A 15,285-nucleotide genomic window follows, 5' to 3' on the forward strand; every position below is an offset into this window, starting at 1 on the left:
GCAGTCTGATGATCGCTTCGTGCATCAAACGATTAACTGTAGTTGGATTTTTACAGTAAGCATTTCTAAGTGATATGAATTGCTTCCGCTAGAGAAGGATATCCGTGATATGAACCCGGGGGGAAACTCCCATATAAAAAGGACGGGGGGGCTTTGTCGAAAAGTTTGAAAAGAATCCCTAAGAGGTACCAACATCCAGTTTTGTGACGTGGCTTGAAATGTTCTTCACCCCTAAGAGGTACCAATTCTAAAACAAGACGTTATCTTAAGTAATATTTTTTTCGGCTCAATACCCTAAAAAGTACCGCTAATGCCTCCGCTGTGGATCTTTTGAGGATTAAAATCCTAAGAGGTACCAAAGCTGCGTTTTAACTCCTGAAGTGTATGAAGACGAACACCCCGGCCCTTTTTATATAGGAGTCCCCTCCCTTAAGGATGTGAAGACTGTTATGCCCAAAGTTCGTCAGGACACTCTCTCAAGTTCGTGATCAAATATTTAATAATGACCAATGACGCGTACATAGTTGTTATTGTAAAATCACTGTGTAAATTAGGTTTGCTGAATAAGTTCAAAATCTATTAAGAAAAGGACTTGCAGGTAAAAAAACAAAACAAATAAACATCAATCGGAACTTACATCTACTGACGGAAAAAGGGAAAATTCAATCAAGGCAAAAGATCAACGAGAACCCTTTAGCCTCTAATTGTTGCAGTCCTAACCTCAAACTGCTGTGATTCGATTACTTACTGATTAAGTTTGCTTAGAATTTTATGATAAACCAAAAAAAAGGGAGTTCAGTTCAGTATTGGGATCACTAGTTTCAATACTCTTAAGACTGACTTTCGTTATATTTTCTCTGAACCTTATGAGCTACCTTAGAGCGGACAAATGAATAAAATCCTAAAGAGTAAGAATATAGAAAAAGAACAGAACTTCCAAAAATTGTTCCTTATGTTACATATAGAGGATAAAAAGACATTATGGTCAATTGCCAAAATAATCTACGTTGTTCAAGGCTTTTCCATCCGAGTTGTTTGAGTCATCATAGGAGCAAATCTAGCTACTTAAATTTATGCTGGACTATTTCAAGGACGTGATCCAATACATGCATGTAAATTTAGAAAAGAGTCCGGTTTTCAACGAAAATTTAGCAATTAGGTCTCTGCTTCTGCTAAATAAAGGTGTCCGCTGAACAGGGCTCCGTTATAGAGGTAACTAAATGACGCTCGAGCGTTTAAACTAAAAGCTGTCCGCTGAAGGGAGTTTATTTTACCAAAATAAATGATTTTAGGTGGCTTGTGACGTAACTAGACCCAGCACTTGGTTGGGTTAGTTTCTGTCATCGGGGATATAGAAATCGCTAAATGTGGTCCACCCTCTCTTTTGCGCAGCATTCTCAGCAAGTGAAGGGAATTTTCCCTCCCTCCACACCCCACTTTCTCTATTTTCTACATTAGCTGGTGGTTTCTCCGTCACTGCCGGGCTAATACCTTGGTATGTTTGTAATTTAAACTTTCTAAGCTTGCTATCAAAATAAACGGCCCCACCTGTGGTCAATATATCCCACTTCTGAGAGTGGAGTGTTGAGATTTATTCCCCAGCAAACAGAGCTCAGCCAAAGCGGCACCCAAGTGAATTATGTATATGTTGTATTTAAGTTTGAAGAGCAAGATACATTAATATAGTAGTAGTTATCTTTCTTTCCACTCATTATTGACCTCTAGTAAAGTCTACTATATCTCAAAATCAAACTCTAATCCAGTTCCTTCCAATTTTGCCAACACTTCGTTCTTAAATCTCTCATTCAGTTCTGGAGTGAAGTAATTCTTCCAGTCTCGGACCACGCCCTTCCGAAGTATCGAAATCCCGCCATCTTTGGTTGAGAACCTTTCAGAATTTTTCTTCATTACACTGAAAGTGCACTGTTCAGCAATGCGGCTTATGAGATCATCTGACAACGGCTCGTTGAGGAAGTTGGCGATCACTCGGAAATTGGAAAGTAGATCCTGGTGGAGAGAGAATAATTTTTCGATCTTCCCTGGTTACATCAAAAAGTACATTCTCTTACGAAAAAGTGAGAAGATACGGGCTTCAAAGGTTTGAGTGGGAAATATCTCCCATGACTGAAGCTTTCAAACTAAATATTTTGTTTACGAAAAAAAAAATAATAAACCTACATTCTAAGATTCTTCAGATGATCCCCAAATTATTTGAACGAAAGTCGATTGACCTACTTAAGAACATTTTTGAAGATCTTTTAAACTCCCAAGAGGTATCAATTCTAAAACAACACATATATATATATTTTTTTCGCCTCAGTACTTTAAAAGGTACCCCAAAAGCTCCGGCTATGGACCTCTCGGGGCTGAACACCTTTAGAGATACCAAAACCGAATTTTTAAGCTCTAAAAGGTACGAGGAGCACCCCATCCTCGGTGTATGTGAGTCTTCCGCCCACCCCCCCCCCCCCCTCCCCCCCCAAAAAAAGAAAGTGGCAAAAAGTGTGCGTGAAAGCCCTTTTTTTTCTGAGTAAACTAAGAGTTCGGAAAAGGGGAAAATACAGACATCACTCCAACAAACCTTATGTAAATCTTCGTATTTAAGAAACAAGACATTTGGATCATCTTTGTGCTTCCACCAGTCTAGGACATGGTCAGTCCAGAGGTTCCTACTAACTGTATGTAGCAAAATAAGATTCATTGAAAACCAATGCAATGCAGAAATCAGAAATGAAACCTCTCAGAACATGTATTCATTGGCGGCTACTCTTAAGTAATTATTTTTATGCTGGCTTGAGTATTCCTGGATAGCGTGCTCAGCAGGTGGACTAGTCGCCCATTCTAGGAATGACACCCGTTCTCTAAAATCGGTACTTTTGCCTTGTCCTTCATGAAATATCTACCAGACAATTTCTTGAGCCCATGTTGTCCCTAAAAGAAAGAATGTTAAATTAAGTCTAATACAAATTAAATTACCAAGCAACATTGACTATTTTAAAGTTACAAAAGTCGGTCTTTAGATTGACTTAAACTGAGTTGAGTATGAGGTGGTGACCTACTTGCCCGAAAAGCTGCCCAATGACCCAAACACTAGAGTGTCAAAATCGGTATACCTTTTACATTTCTCATGTCTAATGAAACTCTTAAAATCAGAAACCGCGAATTAGCGCCAAAATTAGGTGCGAACTGCAGCAGATGCCAGCGATCGGCAGATCAGCGGCAATGCAACGCAGGTTTTCCAACCCGCTACACTCTCATCATTTTCAAATACGGAACTTAACACCGCATACAGAAGTGGTTCATACACTTCAACCAAGTATATTTCATGCTTTCGAAGCAAGAGGAACGCATATCTTCCGCTCATTCCGCCATTTTGTTCCAAAAGATCAAAACGAGTTGTGTGCGCTTGACAAAACTAGGAAACGTGCAGGACTCTGGGTAAAAATTAATTGTAATGTATGCATTAGTTTCGGCACATTAAAACGTTTGACGTATGAACTGAAGTCGATCTTTTTCCGTACTATTCGACAAGTCCGGTAGAGTAGAAGGGCAGGTCAACCCAAATACAAATCTCTCGAACCTAATTGCTTCAAACGTCGAACTCTACAAGCTAAGTGCCGAATCTAATTATTAGATTCGACACATGTAAAGTACGAAGTTTTACCCGGGGAGGGGAATCCCACATGAAAAGGACAGGGGTGAAATTTTGAAAAGAACTCCTAAGAGGTACTAAGATCCTGTTTTGTGGGTGTGGTTTGAATTTTTTTTTTCACCCCTAAGAGGTACCAATTCTAAAACAACACACTATCTCCTGTCATATTTTTTCAGCTCAATACCCTAAAAAGCACCAAAAAAGTTCCTGCTGTGCACCTTTTGAGGCAGAACACCCTAAGAGGTACTAAGACGGCGCTTTATAACCCCCCCAAAAGATACAACGAGCACCCCGTTCTTTTTTACATGGGAGTCCACCCACCCCGGGTGTTTGATCGGGGCCTCACTCATAATAACGAAAAATGTCGGAAAATCAGTTGATTACTCAATTATTACCCATCGATTACTCACTGATGTCGTTGATAATCGATCAGTTACGTCTGGATTTTGAAAAAGATGAATAATGAAATAATAAATCCAATTCCAAACCTTTGGAACGAATGAGATTTTCCTAGACGTGACTAGATTCTATATTTTTAGACTCTAACTCGATGAACATGCATGTGCGAAGTAATTTTCCAAGATCAGATGTCAATCACATTTCGTTTCGATTACGACACTAAACAAAAAAAAAATACACGTTACGTGAGAGTAACGAAACCTCCTTGTGACAAAAGCAATTAATATTCACCGGCCAGGAATTGAAAGTTGTTGGGATTATGTTTAACCCGAAGGCAGCCAAAAAGAAAACACTGGAAAAAGCGCCCTTCCCGAAAAAACGCCGACCGCATGTGACGGCAAACATACTACAACGAGCGCCGCCCTTGAATAAGCGCCGTACCCTTGAAAAACACAAATGTAAACGCCACTCAGTGGACGCAGATACGTCCCTCAAATTTGGTCAATGCAATCATTTGCCCCGTCGGCTTATCTTTGCTATTCATAAACTGTCCAGACTGTGATATTAAATGTCTATTCTGAATCGAACTCCTTGTGACTCACGCGAGTGTAAGTAACACAACGTCGAGATACATGTATAAGTAATTTCTAGAATGACAATAATAATATTAATTATCTTTCTCATTTTAAGGTTATTAAATGATTGAGTAAATCTGTAAGTTAGGACTGACCATGTTTCTAATGAGGAATCTATAAATTCAAGCAATTCATTCGGTTTAGATGTAAGTTAAAACAATGTCATCTTAGTTGTAAAGGTGATGAAAGCAATGAAATATAAAGTTAAAGCAGATATCAGTACGTAATTACGCGGTATTTGGCCAGGAATATGGCTACGCTGCATTTATTTAGCCACAGTATAATGCGCCTGTGTGTACCTAACCGAAAGGCAGAGTTCGCCGTCAATTAGGTATACAGGTTTATGACACGAAAACAAAGTTTCTGTTCATCACGCGTATTGTCCTAAAATGCAAGGTTGGTATAAGCTATTAAACTATTAAATGTAATAGCCAATGCCTTGGAACAGTTTTGTTTCCATCTTTTAAACTTACCCGGTCATCTCTAATACATAGAAGGGGTAAGTTTCTAAAGAAATTGTGGTGTTGCGTCGGTGGGGAGTATAACAAGATAATTTGGTTTTATCAACTGGGTTGATAATGTGAATTGGCCATTGTAAAGAGATTCGAAAGCTTTACGGTGGCCAATTCACATTATCAACCCAGTTGATAAAACCAAATCATCTCTAATACAATTTCAAAAGACATGATAATTTCAATTCGAACGCTTCCTGAGTTATCCAACTTACCTGGTTTGGGATATGTCACCACGAAAACGTCATCCGGTCTCGTCTGAAAATTCGTGATAAAGTCGCAAAGCAACTGAGCATCGGGAGCAAAGTGAGCAGGTATTTTCAAACCCAAAACGTCATTTAATTTTTGAGATATCCATTGACCTTCTGCTATTTGAAAGACTGGAAAACTTGTCATGATTTACCGCAAGCACAGCCGTAAGTTTAACGCGAGATGAGAGCAGGATACGCCAATACGTGTAACTTTGTGAGTTGTCAGTAAAACGCGTACTCGGGGTCGGAATCTGGGCCGGGATCGGGATCTCTTTTTCATATTTTTTTTTCTTTCGTTCTTTCTTTAATTTTCTTTTTTATGCCTTTTTTTCTTTTTCTTTTCCTTCTCGTTTTCCTAACCCAAACTCTCGCTATTTGCATCAGCAGTGCATCATTGCAATATTTTTGCAAGTAACTAAAATGAAATGCATCAGAGCTCCTTTTTTCAGGTAGCTTATCGCAAACAATCTGCCTGACATTTTAAACAAGACAGTCGAATATACAAGCTGCACAAATTTCTTTTCTAGTTCAGCGCCGATTTCAGCAATGGAAGTCAATGAGTTAGTCGAGCTAGTCAAGAAGTAGGAGATCTACTATGGCTTATTTGACTTTATAATATAGAAAGGACCCTGCGCGCGCTCTGATTGGTCAAAAACCCATGTTTTGTCAGAGTATAAAACATCGAAAAAGCATGTTTTATTAGTCGACATTTTTGTTAGAGAAAGCGAAAAAAACGTTTTCTTCGTAGAAATTTGTGATGGAGGTCTCCGCGAAGCAGCAGAAAGTTTTGAAGACGAGGCATGTAGCACTTAAGTGGTATTAAACTGCGCCAGTTTGTCGATCTGTGTACTTTGTTGTTTCTCCTCTGGACATTTGAGAACACTCGAGAAATGTAAAAAACACTCGCCTGAGGCTCGTGTTTTCTACATTTCCCTCGTGTTTTCAAATGCCCGTCGTGTTTAATCACAGTGTAATACACGGCTTAGGCTTCTTTATTTGTCAAATAAAAATAAGTATATAAAGTTCAGTATAGCTCAGTATAGGTATAGCTTTTTAGATCTTATAAATTGTACATATCTTTATTCCTCAAGGCCCCTATGGATACCAGCCTCGTTGCTGAGTGGGCTACCCTGGTTAAAAAAGCATTGAAACGTAAATTAATTGTGGAGTTTTTAAATTCGTGATTATCTAAATTAGGTAAAGGTAAGGTAAAGTCTGCATACGAGCCAAGTGGCCCATCAGGCCGGAGCTTATCCCGGTTTCTGTAGCATGAAGCGACTAGGAGTATTTCTACTCCCCCCTGGATTGGATGCTAGTCCATCGCAGGATTAACCCCAGCATTAAGTTCGCCGGTACCCATTTATACACCTGGGTAGAGAGAGGCACTGTGAGAGTAAAGTGTCTTCCCCAAGAACACGACACAATGTCCTCGGCCAGGGCTCAAACCCGGACCGCTCGATCCGCAGACGAGCGCACTAACCATGAGGCCAACGCGCCTCCCTTGTCTAAATTAGAATGTAATATTATTAATTTTAGTATATTAGTATTTAATTGTAGTATTGTACCATATTGTCTTCGAAAAGCCCCCATGGGGAAAGATAATAAAGGATGTATGTATGTATGTATGTATGTATGTATGTATGTATGTATGTATGTATGTATGTATGTATGTATGTATGTATGTAAATAAAGTTACTTACTAAAGGTCATCGGTGACAATACTCGATGCAGCTCTGTTCTGACGCACATTGATTCCGTGAATTGACTACTTCATACTCTTCGAAGAAACGTAACGAGGAAAAACAGATTATATCTCCTTGAATTAACAAATTCGTGTACTATATTAAACTCTGTGAACCATTGCGGAGATTTTTGTGAGAGGCGTGAGGGGGGAGGGGGGGGGGGGGAAGGGAAGGCATCTTTCTGAGCATAGTTTTTAGATTCCCCTCTATCAACTAGGTGAAAATTACACCGGGCGAATGCATTTTGAGAGTCGCCCGCCCGAAAAGCCAGTGCTGTCAAAAGTTTAGTTTCCAACAGTGTAGAACTGATGTCTTTAGCCATATTTCTTGCCCTTTCAGATCATACATGGTGCTTTTTGTAATCAGAGGTCTTGCCATTCTCGTCCCCAGAGCACACGATCCTTCTGGCCTGCGGCAGGGATCGAGAGCTCTGGCCGGACCCGATTTTCTGAGCATGCGCAGAGTATTCGTTTCGTATTCTCAGCCAATCAGATTTGCCAGATTTGACGCGAAGTCCGTGAATCGCGGACTTCCGGTGTATACCAGCCCAGAGCTCTCGATCCCTGCCGCGGGCCAGAAGGATCGTGGGCTCTGGGGACGAGAATGAGTTCTTGCTGGTACAATCACCGGTCTCCTCTTCTCTTTTGTGCGGACCTCCGCGGAAGCAGTTTCACATCGTTACTCGCTTTCTATTAAACGATAAGTCGGGGCCAAAATAACCAGTAACGACAATTTCCCCTTCCAGACATTTAGTCAGTTTCCAATAAACATCAAGTACTCTAAGAACATTTGGACGAATCTTTCCCTTCATGTTCTGCAATATTTTTGGAGTTTCAAGCTGGCCAAAAATTTTTAAAGTAGGCAAGCTCGAATTACCGGAGCTCAAGGTCCGTTAATTCGTCAACTAGACAACCAAAATAAGTTAACAAATCGCTTGGCATTTCCAATTAAAGAAATATAAAATACACTCAAGAGGTTTAAATAATGCTTTCCGTCGAAAATCTCTTAACATTGTTCTCGGCTGCCGGAATAATATATAGTAGGTTACCGTATTTAATTTTTTTTTTCTCTTATTTTAGTGCACGGCCCAATAAGGTTATAGCTTTAATCTTTACCGTGGATAAATAAAGTCTTGATTTTATTTGATCTTGATTTTGATTGCGTACTTGACCATGCAAGTTCTAGCACGAAAATTCGCAGAGAAGTAAAGAGAGCGTTGATCAAAGAACACTGACATGTATAATTCTCTTGTTAATATCATCACTTTTTGCAAACCACGGCGATCGTGACAGAGCTCGTGACGTCACGACAAACATCGCTGTATTTCGAACTAAAACGTTCGGTCTAGCTCAAATAAAACACTTGAATAACTGCACACAAATAATTAGCAGGGAGTCATGCATGTGTTATATCAGTCTTTATTGCCTGCAGTCTGGCTTCAAAATTACTTCAACTCATGCATCAAAGTCATGATAGGACAGACCCTAAATATGACGTTGTGTCGCATAGTCCACTTTGCGTTCCTATAATCTAAGAATATTCACAAGAATACTTAGTTCAGCGTAATCTGCTTTCTACGCCTGGCTGCATCCTCTAAAGCCACAATGATCTAATTAATTTTAAGAAATGTTAACCTGACAAAATATTGTTCAAAATATGTTATTGTTATGGAGGGGCTCTCATAAAGCCAGGGATCGATCAGGCAAAAAGGACAACAACAAAAGTATTCGGAAACCTTAAGAAACAACACGTGTTTAACTCCCAAGATCAGATTCTCTTTGTTTTTTAATTTGCTCGTACAATTACAACAATTAGAATTAAACTTACACTAAAGCTACAAAAAAAAAAAAAAAAAAAAAAAAACAGTCCACGGAGTACGTATCTACGCAAGACAATCAGATTCATAATTCGCACTTCAAGCTGCGCGTACCACATGCATATGGGTTATTGACCAAGTGTGAGGTCAAGATGGCTGGATATTGGCCAAAGTTCTTTTTTTGCCTGTTTAAGGACCGAGACGGAGTCGAGGTCCACAAACACGCAAAAAAAAAAAAAAGAACGAGGCCAATAACAAGCCGTTTTGACCGAACTAGCTTGGTCAATAAAGGATTTATTATACGGCTTTCGGGGAAATTTTTCTCGCGGCACACGGCGGGTAGTCCCGTGCGGGCAAGATAGCTCCATCTTGCCCGCTCGGGTAGCCAATAACAGCGCAGGATTTGATTCATCTTGCCCGCTTACGGAGGTAGCCATATGATAAATTTCCTTATAAATTAGTTCAACGAACTTGGTGTAGTCAAAATGACACCCTCTGATATGTTTGTCTTTTCTCATTACCTGTGTGCTGTCTGTAATCTATTGATTTTGCATAACAAGTTACATGTTAAACACTTCTAGCACTGGGAGTGAAACGGCCAGAAGAAAATCGATTAAACCAAACATGCATGAAGATGATTTTAATCATCTATATCTAAGCGTTTTAAGAGTGTGTCCACGAGAAAACCAGGCAGAACCAGGCAGGAGGTTAAACAGTTCAAATCATCGATTTCGTTCAAACTTGGCACAAATGTTGGGTTTGGTGAATGAACAAAAAAAAGGCAAAAAAGTAAGTCAAAATATTTTATCCCCTTCAAGTTAAGAGGTTCCCCTGCAAAAATGGCCATTTGGCACTAATTTATGCATATTTACTTAGCGTCTTTGGTTTAGTATTTCTACAACAAGAAAAGCCATGTGAACATGAAATCCACTGGATCATGTTTTACAACTATCGTCTAAAAGCGCAGATCCAGATACTCATTTCAAAAGGGCAATTTGATCTCTCTCCGTGGCTTCATCTTAACTAAGGTGCATATTTCGTAGTGTTGTGAATAGCCTTTAATTGGATAGTGAGAGCAATCAATAAAGTTCTCAAAAAAGCCAGAAAATGTTTAGGACCTTCAATATTTTTTTCTGCGCTGGCGTACTATTCACATAGAACTTTGCGATTTGTGGCCGTTTCATGAACATCAACTAAAACGTGTACACAAAAGCCATTTCTTTGTCTCTGTCTCTGGACACACTCTTACAAGTTAAATTTAGTGCCCTTGTCTATGTTATTTAGAATGCGTACGCCATTCATAGGATATTTCTGGTTACTTAAAAAAAATTGTTGAAATGTACTCCCAAACTGTTACTACTGTTATAGTAGTAAAAGCACTTAGCTCAGCCATCTAACTAATACAAAGGCATGCTATTAAACTGAAAGAAACAAACATATCAACTAAACATGATAGGCTTAAAAATCCCAACTGGCTGGAGGTGGACCAGTTGGTTATTTACAAGCATGACCGAGGAGTTGAACTAGGGTTTTCCGAGAAACAGCTCCAGCTAATTGGTCAGAGGGGGACTTGAACCCGCGACCTCCGGACTTCAAGTTCGGAGCCCTAACCACTCAGGCACGCTACCTCGCTCCCTACTTAAGGACAATAGTCAATTTTTGGCTAACCAGACATATTTGCATAGTACGAATTGCGTACGTAGATTCAAAACAAGCAAGCACTTTATAATTTAGGGTCAGTTATAGGAGCAGTAGTCCATAGAAGTTATAAAATGTTATTTAAATGCCTCCTACGAGCATGTTTATTAAGCAGCGGTTGCCGTTTCAATATACTTTGCTGTTAAAAATGTTACGCTTAACAGTGTTTCGCAACCGATGATAAATCTTCCCATCCGGAAAGAATATCAAGTTGTCGTCATTGTCTGGTAGCTTTGTTTGAGAAATATATTTACTTGGTTTAAACTGTTGATATGATGTCCGCTAAGCCCACCCCTTTCCTTTAATTAAAAACCACGTGGATGGAACCCCATTGGGTGTCATTGTGACAGTTTGGGAGTAGCCTTTTCATATATACGAAGTACTCTTTACGCCGTTTGGCTTTGGCACAAGTAAACTAGAACTGCATAGAGAAAGTTCCGTGGAAGCTTTTCTCTGACGAAAACATCATGAGTGCTGCATGGACTCCAGTGGAAGTTTATTTGGGCAATCTGCCAGCTTTCGACCAAGAAGAGAAAGTGTACAATCTTCTTCAAGGCAATCAGGTTCCACGCGACGCCAAAGAGGTCCTCGTTTACACATTTATCACTTCCATCGGAGAAGGCGAGTCAGTTCAGCGAGGCTACTACGCCATTTACACAAACGACGGCGACAAAGTGTTTAAGCAGTATATGAACGTAGCCACTGGCCAAGGCGTCAACATTGTCAACTCCGCTAACCTGTGGGTTCCAATGTCGCCCGACAAGTCAATGACAGTGAAGTTGTGTCACTCCAAATGCTCGAAAAGCGAGAACAACCACATTGCAGGGAAACTTGCAGCCAGTCAGGATTGGAGCAGTGTGTTCGTCATCGGTTACAGAACCTAGTTGAACTGAATGCCTTTCTTGACTTTGTTGGAACAATGCCTTTGACTATTAGTAGGTAGCACGCAACTACAAATCGATTTACAGGGAAATGTTTTCAGACCACAATTAAGGTTATGAATAACTAGGTTTGTTTACAGATAATGAGATGTTTGTCCTAAGATGAAGGCTTATTAAAGTACGCCAATTTAGCGGCTCCAAATGCGTTTTCAGTCTTGTCTGATCTGCAACAAGAGAGATGAACCCTAAAATATTGAAGGAGACTTGTTACATAGCTCCCTTAACGGACAGCCCTAGTTTAGAAACTTGGATATAGGAGGGCAAATGACCCTGAGGCCAGCTTTATGGCACTCACTGCAACTAATAGCTAACACCCAAATTGGCTTTTACGATACGAGCGAGCAGATTAGGGTAATTTTATATTCAAGTATCGAAATAGTATGACTTCTGCAATAAGCATTAAAAAAAACATAAGCCCTATATAAGTAAGACCAGGCTTCTTCAACGTTGAGGTATGAATTCAAGGTTAAGCATCATGCTCGTGACTTTATGGTAATTGAATATTCAAATACCGTGCGCCAGCACGAAATTCTGGATTCTCTTTGACTAATAAGAGTATGTTAATGGCCTGTAAAGCGCTATTTTCAGACGTAAATTTCTTGTCATTCTTAATGACATGGTTCACCTGCAAACATCTGAAATCGTAAACGGTGACATTCAGCTGAAGTAAAAAGTACACGATAGATCAATTTATCATGCCAAATTTAGTAAATATGCGAAGTTTCATAAAAATCTGTGAACTCGTGAAAATATGGGACCCCAAACCTTCCAATTTTAGCAAAGAAATATATGCCAGGGGCGTACATGAATTGATTAATGTACCTTGACATTTTATTGTGAGAGCGCAATAAAGGTACTGAAGTGTATCGTAAGAAGCTTTGAAAAAAGCATCGTTGAAGTAAATTCTAACAATCTTTATTCACCTATTTTAATGTTTGCATCTTTGACCCCGTCTACACTATATATACGCCGGAGAAATTCGAAAAGGGCGTTTTCATGCTGAAAACGCATCAAATGTTTTCCGTCCACACAACGCTGGATAAAATTGAAAACCAACAATCACCGGTCATTTTGGATTTGAGTTTGAGCCGGCAATCGTGGAAAGGGAAATCACATGATCATCTTAGTGACATCGTTTTCGAAAAGCTCCGTTTTCAAAACGTTTCCATTTCAAACTAATAGGCAAAGCTGGCGTTTTCAAATTCCTCCGGTTCAGTGAAGAGAGTTTTCGAAATTCATTTTCGTGACGGATTGGTATGGACGGTAGGCCTAACAGTAGGAAAACCATTGAGTTTTCAAATTTCTTCGGCGTAGTGTGGAGGGCTATGGACGGGGCCTTTGCGGTTTAACACAGTTATGTCTTAAACATTCTAGCACGTACTTCAAGTATGCCAAGCTTGTTTTGAACTTATGCAAATATTTGGTCTTTGGTCTGGTGACCTCTTTGTCCGCATGGTCAAAAGACGCTGTGATTAGACCCAAGGTGATGTTATTTTTATTTGTTTTGCTCTTGTTAAAACGTAAACAATGGCTGACGTATTGCATGCAACTAATTATGTCATTATCTGCCTTCGAGTTTCATAAAAATCTGAAACTAAAAAGGCAACAAATAAATTCTTGTCATGATAGTGATCTGTGCACTTCACAAGTCTAATAACCTTTTTACACCTTTTTACACAATTTTTCGTATTTTTCAAATAAAGAAATAATCATCTCCATAGTTCAATTTATCTTCTCGAAGTCTACGAAATTTCAAACGAATTCGTTGGAAACTCATAAAAAATATGGGACTCCAAATTAAACTTACAAAGAAATGTATGCCTAGGGACAAGCGTTGCGCACTGGCATACATTTCTTTAAAAGAATTGGCAAGTTAGGGATCCCATATTTTTATGAGTTTGCAACGGATTCCAGTGAAACTTCACTTACTTACACTTCTGTCAAAAATTTACAGTCTCTTGTAACTTTAAAAGGCCATTTCCGAGTTGCCTTTTGCCTCTATGTCAAAACGAGTCATATTCATATGAAATTCAGCTGCGCCTTCAAGATCAAGATACAAAATAAGCAAGGTTTTTAAAAGCTATTCATTCACCTGCAAAAACAAGAAATAAATAAAACAAAACATGGAAAAAGCATAGAGACTGTCTTGTTTCTGCGCTTACCCCTTGGATAAGCTATGAGAAATAGATTAAGTAAAAAAATTTAAATGAATAAATACAGTTGAGCTTCTGCATACGGACACCTCGAGTTCTCTATATTTAAGAGACAGTTCGTTAACTCCCAGCATAGCCAGAATTCTTACAGTCTTTGCCTCTATAGTACTGCCACCCGCATAATACGGACACTCGAATCAACTCATTGGATGTCCGAATTACAGAGGTTTGACGGTAGAAAAATGAAGTTATACCCAGGGATTTGATAGCTGGCATGATTATACTGTTGATTTAGATAAATTACGCTGGAAAGGTAAATTACATAGGATAAAAGGAAAATTTATATGGGTTACAATTGCACTGAATATGACGAGAGGGAGTACATTTGGAAGCCAAGAAACCCTGTCCAGTAGGCACACCTCAGGAGGAAGCAAGGTGTCCATCAAGTCTTGCTGAACCTTGTACAACATGGTCAAATAGGAAAATAATCTACGTTGTTCAAGGCTTTCACATCCGAGTTGTTTAATGGGTGTCCGCTTAATTTAGTACCGCACATGTATTCATTTGCTTTCCACATATCATTGCACACAATTGAATGTCCTCTATATCTCAAAATCAAACTGTAACCCAGTTCCTTTCAATTTTGCTAACACCTCATTCTCAAATCTTTCATTCAGTTCTGGAGTGAAGTAATTCTTCCAGTCTCCGACCACGCCCTTCCGAAGCATCGAAGACTCGCCGTCTTTGGTTGGTAATGAGTAGCTTGCTTCATTTTTCTTCATTCCACTGAAAGTGCACTGTTCAGCAATGCGGCAGATGAGATCATCTGACAGCGGCTTGTTGAGGAAGTTGGCGATCATTCGGACATGGGAAAGTAGATCCTGGTGGAGAGAGAATCATTATTTCCTTTTTTTCCCGGTTACATCAAATAAAGTACATTATTTACAAAACATATTACTTAGTGGTGAGAAGATACGGATTTTATTGGTTTGGGTGGAACATATCTCGATCGCCGATGACCGAAGCCTCCGGACGAAATATTTTGTTGGCGAAGAAAACAATAGCAAGCCTACATTCAGAGACGTTTCAGGTCCCCAAGTTATTTGTACGAGATCTGGTCGCCCCGTTTTGAATGCTTTTTAGGTTTCGCCGAAGACTATCCGAAGAAAATCGTTTCTAAAGATCAATAAAAATCATCTAATCCTTTTAAAACTATTTGGAATCTCACATATCTCAATCACGATTTCCTAATGAACAGGAAGGCAAGTGATAAATAATTTTTGCACTCGACAAATGTTATTGCTATTTGCCTAGTGTGTAATTAATACCTAGAATCTTTCTATAAACTTTCATACGTGATCCAATGTTTTCAGTAGTATCTTATGTATTAAATTTAAACGAGTAAAAATTTGATTAGCCTATCTTATTCATAAAGCAAATTAAATTATTGCGTGTTCAGGTATAATTCTCTTAAAGTTTTCTGTGA

At 39.2% G+C, this 15,285-nt stretch overlaps 3 protein-coding genes and 1 long non-coding RNA gene across 4 annotated transcripts in view; 2 read left to right on the top strand and 2 right to left on the bottom strand.

Annotated features, from left to right (window-relative positions):
• Positions 1 to 1,639: 1,639 nt before the first annotated feature.
• On the bottom strand, positions 1,640 to 5,594 carry LOC149106713 (amine sulfotransferase-like). The gene is made up of 5 exons (XM_089297379.1): positions 5,414 to 5,594; positions 4,459 to 4,493; positions 2,875 to 2,931; positions 2,582 to 2,737; positions 1,640 to 2,007 (listed from the first exon to the last, which is right to left on the bottom strand). The coding sequence occupies exons 1-5, from the start codon at positions 5,592 to 5,594 to the stop codon at positions 1,735 to 1,737; spliced, it is 702 nt and encodes a 233-aa protein (XP_089153505.1). The 3' UTR covers positions 1,640 to 1,734.
• A 1,020-nt stretch (positions 5,595 to 6,614) lies between these two features.
• Positions 6,615 to 7,070, top strand: LOC149106714 (uncharacterized). The gene is made up of 2 exons (XR_016210046.1): positions 6,615 to 6,646; positions 6,964 to 7,070. It is a non-coding gene; the product is annotated as an uncharacterized LOC149106714 (long non-coding RNA).
• A 4,023-nt stretch (positions 7,071 to 11,093) lies between these two features.
• On the top strand, positions 11,094 to 11,788 carry LOC149106715 (uncharacterized). The gene has a single exon (XM_089298697.1). The coding sequence runs from the start codon at positions 11,173 to 11,175 to the stop codon at positions 11,587 to 11,589; it is 417 nt and encodes a 138-aa protein (XP_089154823.1). The 5' UTR covers positions 11,094 to 11,172; the 3' UTR covers positions 11,590 to 11,788.
• Positions 11,789 to 12,539: 751 nt separating this feature from the next.
• The window catches only part of LOC149106716 (sulfotransferase 1B1-like), an 11,844-nt gene continuing 9,098 nt past the window's right edge, over positions 12,540 to 15,285 (bottom strand). The window contains exon 4 of the mRNA XM_089298695.1: positions 12,540 to 14,680. Within this exon, the coding sequence (XP_089154821.1) occupies positions 14,402 to 14,680 (279 nt within the window). The 3' untranslated portion in view covers positions 12,540 to 14,401. The remainder of the gene's footprint in view (positions 14,681 to 15,285) is intronic.

The sequence above is a fragment of the Orbicella faveolata genome, unplaced genomic scaffold, assembly GCF_042242905.1.
Source record: "Orbicella faveolata isolate gen_17 unplaced genomic scaffold, um_ofav_v1 contig_3, whole genome shotgun sequence".
Classification (NCBI taxonomy): domain Eukaryota; kingdom Metazoa; phylum Cnidaria; class Anthozoa; order Scleractinia; family Merulinidae; genus Orbicella; species Orbicella faveolata.

Coding starts and splice junctions, on each gene's coding strand:
- LOC149106713 (XM_089297379.1), bottom strand. CDS start 5,594: ATGACAAGTTTTCCAGTCTTTCAAATAGCAGAAGGTCAATGGATATCT. Junction 4,494..5,413: donor GGTGACATATCCCAAACCAG/GTAAGTTGGATA, acceptor GTGTTTTTCAAG/GGTACGGCGCTTATTCAAGG. Junction 2,738..2,874: donor TCATGAAGGACAAGGCAAAA/GTACCGATTTTA, acceptor ATGTTCTGAGAG/GTTTCATTTCTGATTTCTGC.
- LOC149106715 (XM_089298697.1), top strand. CDS start 11,173: ATGAGTGCTGCATGGACTCCAGTGGAAGTTTATTTGGGCAATCTGCCA.